Source organism: Sinocyclocheilus rhinocerous, unplaced genomic scaffold (genome assembly GCF_001515625.1).
Source record: "Sinocyclocheilus rhinocerous isolate Xijiao unplaced genomic scaffold, SAMN03320098_v1.1 scaffold126, whole genome shotgun sequence".
Lineage (NCBI taxonomy): Eukaryota > Metazoa > Chordata > Actinopteri > Cypriniformes > Cyprinidae > Sinocyclocheilus > Sinocyclocheilus rhinocerous.
This window is the reverse complement of record NW_015662929.1, coordinates 689260-700281: the sequence shown is the minus strand read 5'-3', so window position 1 is coordinate 700281 and position 11022 is coordinate 689260. Positions and strand designations below refer to the sequence as shown.

The 11022-nt window shown below is 36.3% G+C and overlaps 1 protein-coding gene across 1 annotated transcript in view; it reads right to left on the bottom strand.

Moving 5' to 3' along the window:
* The window catches only part of LOC107728413 (nuclear pore complex protein Nup160), a 73880-nt gene that overhangs the window by 13191 nt on the left and 49667 nt on the right, over positions 1 to 11022 (bottom strand). Inside the window, exons 20-25 of the mRNA XM_016538573.1 lie at positions 10586 to 10655; positions 9447 to 9545; positions 7119 to 7241; positions 6933 to 7028; positions 5279 to 5373; positions 5084 to 5199 (exon numbers count right to left, since the gene is read on the bottom strand). Of these exons, the coding sequence (XP_016394059.1) occupies positions 5084 to 5199; positions 5279 to 5373; positions 6933 to 7028; positions 7119 to 7241; positions 9447 to 9545; positions 10586 to 10655 (599 nt within the window). The remainder of the gene's footprint in view (positions 1 to 5083; positions 5200 to 5278; positions 5374 to 6932; positions 7029 to 7118; positions 7242 to 9446; positions 9546 to 10585; positions 10656 to 11022) is intronic.

Genomic DNA, 11022 nt, shown 5'->3' with positions numbered 1-11022 from the left:
TACGTATCCAGCCCAGATGGTGGATCAGCACCTAGAGAGGACTTCTACAGCCCTGAATGTCAGCGGAGACCAGGACAACTAGATGAGCCACAAAGACAGATCCCCAAGTGAGGACCTTGTCTCCTAGACGGCAAGACCACAGGAACCAGTTGAGTCCTCTGCACAATGTGACTTTGCTTTTCCTCATTAATGCTGTAGAGTTGCTTTGACACAATCTGTATTGTTAAAAGTGCTATATAGATAAAGGTGACTTGACTTTACTAAATTCTAAATTTAATATGAATCCTTAAAGCTACAAAAGTTATTGATTTCCTCTTTTTTCTTTTGTTCTTTGATTAACAGACATCAAAGCAGCTGGCTTATTAGGTTATTTGGCTGCTATTACTTTAAGATCTGCCGCTGCTGATGCGGATCTGACACGCATGCTCGTAGTTTCATTCGCGCTTTAATATGAAATTATACAGGCTACAGCACGCGCCGCCGCATTTGTGCATGTAACTGAGAAGCACGGCCTATGAGCAATGATCCCTCTAATTTTTTTTCTTGCGAAGCAAAACTTTTCTCTATTGGGCGGACATTTTGGTTACCAGAGCAAAAACATTATTTATACCAGACCTGTACAGAGCACACTAGTGCTGGGCAAAAAAATCGAAAAGCTTGTCAGTGAACTACGGCTCTATGTAGTAAATGCCTCTCCATCTGAAAGCACATGCTGGAGATTTACTACTAATCACCAGAAGCGGCTTTACTGACGAGATGCGCACGAAAATCGCATTCGATTTTTTGCACAGCCCTAGCACACACAAAAAAAAGAGCGTAAATTTTAACTAAGTTATTGCTCATGAATTCCCAATTATTTATTGGGTTTATAATATAATATATATAAAAACAAACTGTGGCATTTAAACTGACAGAATAGAATAGAACAGAGTAGTAAATGAACTGAAGCATTTAAACTGAGATCTGTAAGCTAAATATTTTCACAAACGTTAACGTGAACTCTTATATCTAAACATCCCTATGTAGAGTTTTCAAACTACTACACCTGTGTATAACTGTAAACGTCTCTGAGTTTTGTTACCGTTCTGTGCCCATCATCCGCTATTTCCAGCACTTAATTAGGCCACTCTTCTTTAATCATGATGATGTTTTATTTCACATGTCGTGTTGAGATATTTCATCCACAACCATTAAAGTATTCGATTTCTAAAACGACTTGGCGCACATCATTCTCTTTCTATGACACCTGTAAACCACATTCACCGGTTCTAACTATAGCGACACCAACTCTATAGCGGTTTGCCCAAACATCGCAATTATTTCGCATTTACTAGAATTCAATCAAAATGCTTTCCCAACTCGTTTTTGAGTGTGCACAGCATATAGTTTCTTCTGCGCGGTTGCGATGCAAGAAGCGTGCAGCTTGGAGGGAACATTGGCTACGAGCACAGTATAACGGCTGACAGGAGAGGAAAATTATTGACATACGGCCTGACACCATCTCAACTGAGAAGCTCCTCATCACCTGTACCGTTTCCGCGCTCGCTTGACTCACACCCGGCGCTGAGGCGAAGTGGAGCGCGCGTCTGAAAAGTCTCCTGTTTGATGTGGTCATAAAGACGTTCTGCGTCTAAATAAACGCAATTCTTGTCAAGAAAAAATGAGACAGAAGCAGCAGTTGTGAGTGGGGTGGCCAATCCTAGCTCCGCCCCTGCGTTATATATTTTTAACAACGTTAAACTCGAAAAATGAATTGCCTGCTAATTTTGACAGCACTACTAAAAATACAAGTAAGAATTCAAGACATGGCTAAACAATAAGAATGGCCTACAGACATAGCCATATTTGATGATGATGTATCGCTTTTATGACTTGCAAACTTAAACTGAAAGTTGTCATGAATTTGCAGGATTGAAATGTGTCATAAAGATAAGGTTATATAGCTGGCTATAAATTTTGTCAGAACTGTAAGAATGACTTGTGAAAAGTGCATTATGAAATCAATAAGTAGAATTCAAGCACTTTTAAGCAGTGGCAGCTGGGGGAAGCTAATAATTATCAATTTACAGAATAATCAATGTTAAATTTAGTCACTTTTAGAAACCACCTCGCAGCGGTGGCAATTTAATTCCACTAGAATATAACAAGAGTATAGTGCATATTATATTATTAAAGAAAATTAAAAAAGGAAAGCAAATGTACGCTCTGCCATTCTGGATTGCAGAAGAACAGGATGCAGGAGAAGCAAGTTTAACAATCATTTCAAGAATAAAGATTAAAAAATGAAACCGTGACATAATTTGCATGTTCACATTATCAGAGGTCAGCAGCAGAGACTTTGGTCATACTTTATTTTAAGATCCAATTCTCGCCATTAACAAACCACTAACTTTAGCCTCAAACTCCTAATTTGCTGCTTATTAATAGTTAGTAAGACAGTTGTTAAGTTTAGGTATTGGGTAGGATTATGGATGTAGAATATGGTCAGAATATGTGCTTTATACAAACAAATATGATTTGATGATAGAAAAACCTAAGTAGTTTTAAAAAAACCCAAAGTTCAGTAAATCTATTTAATTAAACTGGGCTGACAAAGTTACTACAATGCAAACGGATTTAGGCCTATAGTATGTGATTTGTCTTGTGAGTGCAGTCAGGAACCCATCATATTATTTGTATTTTAATTCAGGCATAATTGTGTGACAGTCTCCCAAACTGACAGTAAAATAGTAAAAGCCTCATATGCCTGTTCAAGGCAGCTGGGCTGATTATAATTTTCTTCTGGGGTTCTTCAAGGAGATCTCGGATGCCTGAATATTATTACTGATACTTTAATTCCGATGGAGCCATAAACCTTTCTATTCCTGGAAAGCACTTTCCTGATTTTATGAGCAGCATATGTCTTCATCACAAGACTCATTACTGTCAAGCCTCTGTGTAAAGCTCCTTTCACCTAATGAGCATATATCATCATTTAAAACATTTAGCCATTATCAAATATACAGTAAGTAATACTTAACCAGATCGCTGTCACACTTTATTTTAAGATCCAATTCTCGCCATTAACAAACCACTAACTTTAGCCTCAAACTCCTAATTTGCTGCTTATTAATAGTTAGTAAGACAGTTGTTAAGTTTAGGTATTGGGTAGGATTATGGATGTAGAATATGGTCAGAATATGTGCTTTATAAGTACTAATAAACAGCCAATACGTTAATAATAGGCATGCTAATAAGCAACTAGTTAATAGTCAGAATTGGTCCCTATTCTAAAGTCACAGAGGCTTTTATAAATTGAGATTAAACCCATAACAGTATGTTTCAACAACGGAAATAATAATAAATACCTGTAAGGCTCATGTATGAGAGAGTAGGGGTGCTCCGATTGATCGGCTACGATCACTATCGGCCGATAATCACACTGGGATGATTGATCGGCAGTCTCTAAAAGGCCGATCTCCAAAAAACGATCTCAAGCTGATGACGCTGCCGTGAGAGGTTTGGCACGACATGCAGCGGCACCGTCTCAGTCTGGTGCGGGTGAAATAATTATAATGCTGAAGGTGAGGTGCTCACCTTCATATTCTTTCATTAAATAACTTGTAAAGTAATTTGAAAACCTTGTGTGAGACATAATTTCACAAACAGCGTGAGTGAATCACCACGCGCGCTCTCTCTTTATCTCTCAAAATACGCAAATGGCTTCAAATCATCACCACATCGCGTCTGTCTATAAGCGAGCTGCACGCTGCACAGTTGACACAGGAATTGTCACTTGCACAGTCGAGGCAGTGTCACATCGTCACTAAATTTTATAAATTGCATTTCTTTTTAATTCTTGCCAGTGTTTATCCATTCAGCACTCGCACTCTCCTGAAGACAAGTTTGCAAGCTTTGTGAAATTAAATGTTCATTAGTCATTCAAAGATTTGTTTAAATGATATAAATGCGTATTTGCTGAATGCTGATGGCATACAAGAAAGTATTATAATGTTTGCCTTTCTATTACTAATAATATAAAAAAAATCGTTATAAGACTTTTTGTATACATTTTAATTCCTTTGTTTAAACGTTCTATCTGATTATTAGACAGACTTCTATCCGTATTTAGACAGAACGGTTAACGACAACAGCGAATCAGAGGGAGAATGTGAGCACCGTGTGCTCAGGCGCTGCCGTTCTCAGCACCGTCAAAATAAAAGTCAGGCGCGCCGTCAAAATAAAAGTCCCGCCTCGAACGCATCGGCCAAACAGAAAATCTTATCGGCCGATGCCAATATTTAAAAAATGCCAAATATATATGGCGATATATCGGTCGACCACTAATTTTTTCCGCGCTCATGTTAACGGATTAATAAAGCGTGCACACTGCACACGGTTGCGGTCCGGCAGTGTGTTCAGGAGCGGTGTGTCTGCAGCAGTGCAGAGATCGTATCCACACCGAGTCTATTGCTGCGCTGCAAGCGCTGACTTAAAGTAAGAGTAAGAGTGTTTGCAGTAAATATGAACATGGATTGACACGAAAATGTAGCAATTACACCATAAATGCATATTATTCAAGTCTACTGTGTTTCACAGTCAACACATATGGCTTTTTGGCAAGGTTTAAAGGGAAAGAGCACTTTTAGATAAACAAGGCAATAATAGATGGCACTCGTGGAGGTAGGAAAACAAAGTTCTTTATGAACCACAGGATTGCTTGTAATAAAGATTTAAATGCAGCAGAAAAGGCAGTAGAGCTGACTAATTCTGACAATGGTAAGTTTGTGATAACGATGAAATCCAACGAATAATGGATAAATGTTGTGTTTGTGGTAAACAGTCACGGATCAGTAGTGGACTCTTCTGTGAAAGCTGCTTCTCCTCACAAGAGTCACCTAAGAGGGGAATTCCCCCCATTTTCAAAAATGAAATTCAGGCCCTAAATAAATGTCTAAAAATCCTGATTGGATTATCACTATAAATAGTTATAAATGATAAAAAGAAGGCTTTAAAAAGATCGGTATTGGTGATCCGTATCGGCAGATACTGCTTTCTGTGATCGGCGATCGGCCTCAAAAACCCAGATCGGAGCACCCCTATGAAAGAGTATTCTGACCTACCTCATCATGTAAATTAACAAACGAGAACTGGACGAGATCCCGGAGTTGAGCGCGCTCACACAGAACCACCACCAGCTGTCGGAGACAGTCCAGCTGCCTGCAACCACAGACAACACCGAGAGCTCATGTATTTCACTTTAAACTGTGGAGAAGGAAATGATGTCAGTGCACTGTACCTGCTAGAATCAGGGTTCTGCGTCAGGGCCTCGTATGCCTGACTGTTGTGTCCAAGATCCAAATGATGCTTGAATATACGAGTCCACAGAGCAGCCTACAATACAGGCGTCAGATTCTTATTAAAGGGGTCATATGATGCAATTTCACGTTTTCCTTTGTTTCTGGAGTGTCACAAACTGTTTGTGCATATATAAGATCCCTAAAGTTGCAAAGACTAAATTCTCAAACCCAAAGAGATATTCTTAACACTTAAATGTTATAAATAATCCACATTTCTGCCAAATTGCAATAGGTAACAGTTACTGTTATTATAGTATGTTTATAGTATATAAAGGTGATTATCTGAGGATCGAAAAGCCTTCTAAGTAGTTGTATGGCATAAGATTTTTTCCTGTTTTCCTTGTCCGTGTTGTTTCTGGGCTCTTTCATTTTAAACTAGTTTAATGGACTTTATTTCTTCTCCTTTAAAACCTTTCTTTCTTCTTTAAAACTTATTTTCAATGAAAAAAATGTGTTAGAAAGAATATGCATCTAATTTGATCATTTTTTTTACCCACATTCACATTCTGAGGGGAAAAGGTAGCTATGTATTCAGACTAGGGATGTTCATTTCGGTTATTTTTCCTAACCGACAACCGACGCTCGTTAACTGATTATTAACCGTTAACCGACAAGATTATTTTAAATTAGAATTTAATTAAATTAGAAAGGATAAGTGTCTGTGACCCGTTAAAAAATAGTAACATTGGTTTCCCTGGGATTCATTTTACATGCGCAAAAAGCAGCAAACAACAGAAGATGAGGATTCACATGGTCATCATAACACATCACGCACCTGCAGCGCTTCTGCCAGCGCAGAAAAACATAATAAAGCTAGGCTATAGGCCTATATATATAACGATAAATAGGCCTATACGAGAAACATATTTTTACTTAAATAATAAATTAAGAAAACGAAAGAAAAACTGTGCAACAAGTAGCCTAGTATGCAGAGTTTCAGTTCATTTTTGTGCTGCACGAAAGGAAACTAGATATTGGAACATGAGTGAAGTAGGCTACATAATAAATAATATTTTGGCATTCAAATACATCGCGAATACGGAAACATTTGATTTTGTGTGGAATGAGAGACCCAACGTTGGTTTCAGTTTCGTTTTAGCCTAAATTAATTTGTTTTGGCTTGTCGTATATAGCTATAGCTTCTTATATTTTTAATTCTTGTTCTTTTCTAAATACTGTTAATTGAAAGGATTTGTTGTGGAGTGAGGGGAACTAAAACAGCCTAGCAATGTTTATAGTGTTTATTATAATGTTTGTAAACATTTCGAGTCGGCATTAGGCCTATTTCTGAATGAAATAATAAAATGCTACTTATTTTTTTTCCTCTCTAAAAAAACGATTTTTTAAAATACGCCTAGCGTATTTTGCAGCAAACCTTTTAAAATATTTTGATAAATTACAAAAAAAAAAAAAGACTTTTTAAACCGTTTAACTGATTGTATTAATCGGTCAAAATTCTTCACGGTCGGTTAACGGTTAACCGATAAAATGAACATCCCTAATTCAGACCAAAAAAAAAAACATGACAGGAATACACAATTTAATTACTGTAATGGATTAATCGTTCTCAAAACAAACAAACAACGTTGTTACCTGGCTTCTCTCATCATTGGCAGCTTCAGATATGGCCAAAGTTGCCAAATTAATCACAAGCTCTGGCAAACCAATATCCTCCAATAACCGCAAAACCTGAACAAATAAACAATTAGAACCATTACATCTCCATTTAGATACTGAATCACTATTTTAACATGGTCTGTGCATCTAGCAGACACATACCTTGTTGTAATAAAGTAATCGTGGGGCAGTTGAGGTGGCTGCCTCTTCATCTGAACCTGTGAGTTTCATTAAAAACTCTTCTTTATCCACCTCAGCGGCTGCTTCCTGGAAACACTGCAATGCCTAAAAACCACAAAACACACATGGCCAACAAAATAGGCATGATTTCACAACACTTTTCTGCTTTTGGAACAATTTTGCAAACAATCCTTTTGTTCTGCAATGCACATATATGAATAGAAAAAAACCCCACTTATTACGGTAGCCCTGCCTTAAGTTTAAAGAGCCAAATGGCCTTTTTGTTTGCATAATAGCACAATAGTTGAACCAGCCAAACAATTCTTTTTTTTGTGCCTGTTTTCAGTTTCAGAAGAGCAGTTCAACGCTGACGCCTGCATTCAGAATGTTATTGAACTTCATTTAAAAACTAAATTAATTAAAATTAAAAAATAAAAAGTAATAATACATAAAGTGATACAATGTTGTATTGCAAAAAAAATGAGTACATCCTCATGAAAGTTACAAAATAAAAATGTTTTAATTTATTCCTCTAATTCTCACCCATCAGAGGCTCTTCTACTGCTTGACGCAGAGAAAGCCTTTGATCGGGTGGAATGGGATTACCTTTTCTATGTGCTACAGAAATTCGGTTTTGTCAATACGTTCATATCCTGGATAAAACTTTTGTATTCCTCCCCAGTATGCTCCGTTCGGGCCAATGGAGTATCCTCCTCTATTTTCCCGTTAAAACATGGCACTAGACAAGGTTGCCCACTTTCACCTTTGCTTTTTGCACTGGTAATTGAACCACTGGCAATTGCCATTCGTAGTGAGCAGGCTATACAGGGAATTAGGAGAGCTGATGCGGTTCATAAAATTATACACCGATGATGTGTTGCTCTATATCTCTGAACCGGTTGTTTCTTTGCCCGAAGCTCTGAGAATTATAAACTCTTTTAGCCTCTTCTCCGGCTATAAATTGAATATAAATAAAAGTGAGTTATATCCAATACATTTTCCAATTTCTGATTTACCAATGAGTACTTCAATGTTTAAATCCCTTCATTATTTTTTTTTCTGAATATGTCAGTACTTCTTCTTAGAGTGTGTCAACCTAAGCATTAAGATGTTAATATGACTGTGGCCTGAATCTGGTTAGGAGTCTGTGATTATATGTGTAGATACTTACGTATGTATATGTATATACTTTAAAGCTGTAAGGTTTTGTTTGTGGAGGTATATGCATACATTTGATAAATGGTCGAAATGTCTAAACTTTTATGCTCCAACATATATTCTATACTCGAGACATTAGGCTTGACGTTCTATGTTTTTATTTTTAATGTTTTATTTAGTTTGTTTAATTATACTTTAATACATTATTTTTTTATCTCTTTAGGGGGGATAGGGTGGGGGGGGGGATATTTTTTCATGATTCTCCTGTATCTGTGTCCTTTTGTTATTGTAAAAGTTCAATAAACAGATTTAATAAAAAAAAAAAATTAATAAAAATGTTTTGGTGTAAGTTAAAGGCAATTTTTGATCTACATGTGAATATATTGAATCAATACATTTAAAGAGAAGTAATTTCTTGACAGTTAAAAGTGTAACAGCCCACTGAATCAGACTTAATGCCGACAACAACTGAACCACTTGGGAGAGAACTGTCAGGAGACATTTCTTTGCACAAAAGAGGATGATGGTACAAGAGGAATACCAAATCATGGTTATAAATGTGAAAATATAGCAAATGTAACAAGGAAATTCAAACACAATGGACTTATAATGGTACATTATAAATTAAAGGTTACAATTAACTGATTTGTATAAAAAATTTAACCGCTCATAAGGCAGTTTTTTTCATAAGAACATTTTAATGATATAATTGTTTCTACTTGTTTTTCTGAAATATAAACATTTAAACAGTGGCTTTTCATGATGGATTTATTCAAGCAAACATTTAATATAGAAAACAGCATAAGCAAATATATAAAGAATATATATTGATATAGTACATATATTTAGCAAAATTCTCCTCAAGTTAATGTTTTTCTAGCTTAACTATCGAGCTATGCTCATTGAACAGCTTTTCTAAGATAAATGTAACATTGTGACAAGCTGTTTTATTGATCTCTTTCTGAGGTTCAAACACATACCGATTGATTATGAGACATAATGCACTTTGTTAAATTGTACTGTATCTTTCAACATACCTTCTGAGGTTCATTCACGTTTATTTTGTGCTTTAACTAGTAGCAATGAGGAAGAGATGACGCACATGGCACTTGAACGGAGGCGGCTACAGCAGGTCAAACATGATGTTCTTACCTTCTGGCCCTCACCGCTGGCCAGATAGCAATGACCCAAAACAAAACGATAGGATCCCACATTCACCTGGCACCAGGGCCCAACTAACCGAACATATTCCTGTAGAGAGGCAAGACACAGTGACAAAAAAGTTATAAAGTCCTTTAAGGCATTAACTAGAAGTATATTATTTAAATTTTTATTTTGTGTAGAGTAACTGCAAACTACATATTCAAATCAAGCTGAGAACTTTGTTCATCTATTTATTATTATAAGTAATAAAGACTAAACTCTTAACTTCATATTGACCCCATCTGTCCAGTCACATGTTAAATTCAGTGGTCCACTAAAAAAACTACACTGAATCAGCTGTGTACTGTATGTGCATGCAGTATCATATTTAATGCACCCTTGACACTGGAAGTCCAATACTGACAGGAACTGAGCAAAATATGAAGTTGGACAGGAGTAGAAATATTCAAACTTAGGTACTGTAAATGTAAAACAAAGTTTTTAATTTACCAGTCAAACAAGCTCATTAAAAAATTGGCAGAGTGAGTGATCAATGAAGTGTAATAATTTCAGAAAAAGTTGTCTGTGTTTAGCTTGACGTTAAGTAGCTTAAAATGTTCTAGAAAGAGTTCTGACTCAGAAGAACAGTAATAACTATTTAAAAGAGTAACATTTTCTGCACTCGCTGCCACAATGTCACAACCGCTTTTATTTTTCAAAGCAACAATTTTTTAATTTCAATAAAAAAATTAATTACTTTTAATCCATCATTGAAAAAAAAATTATTCGTCTGATGTTCACCTTCAAACAATGTGCAATATGAGATTATGAAAACAAGGTACATGTATATACGTAGGCTATACAATCTGCAAACAAAGGGTTAAAAAAACATTACATTCTAAACCAAAATAACTACTGACTGATTACTATCTTAAAACAGAAGATAAAATCACTAAATCGCTGAAATCACTAAATTAAAAAACATGATATAAGCACAGACTAAATATTAGCAGGTACGAAGAACACAAATTCACTGAAGTGTGAAATCTGAAGACAGCAATTATATTACATTTATACTTCATTAGCATAGTTCCTTTATTTTTATCAGGACCATATACAATCCAGCAAAGTGATAAGTGGTGTCTCACCTGCAGCTGTGCATACTGGCAGTTTACCATCAGGCATTCAGGAAAGAGGAAACTGGCATTGCTGGGCCAGCTAGTGAATGATGTAAGGGAAATACTGAACACATGAATTACACCTCACCCAGATGCTTTACCATCAAGAATTGGCTGAAAATATCAAGTGTCTAGTAGTGACCTCAAAAGAACCAGGTCGATACTAAAATGAGAACCGATATTGAATACATGCAATGAGCTGACTGACGGGCGACCGCTTTATAATGCTCATGTGCAGATGTAAGTAACAGGCACCCGGGACATGCGGCTGTGGAAGTCTCTGCTTGTATAATGCAAAATGCTTGTATGACACAAAAATTATTTATTTAGTTATGTCTAAAGGGACTATAAACACGGTGTTTCTTTGCTTTTCTGTATTACTATTTTTTTTTCTTGAAATATTCTGG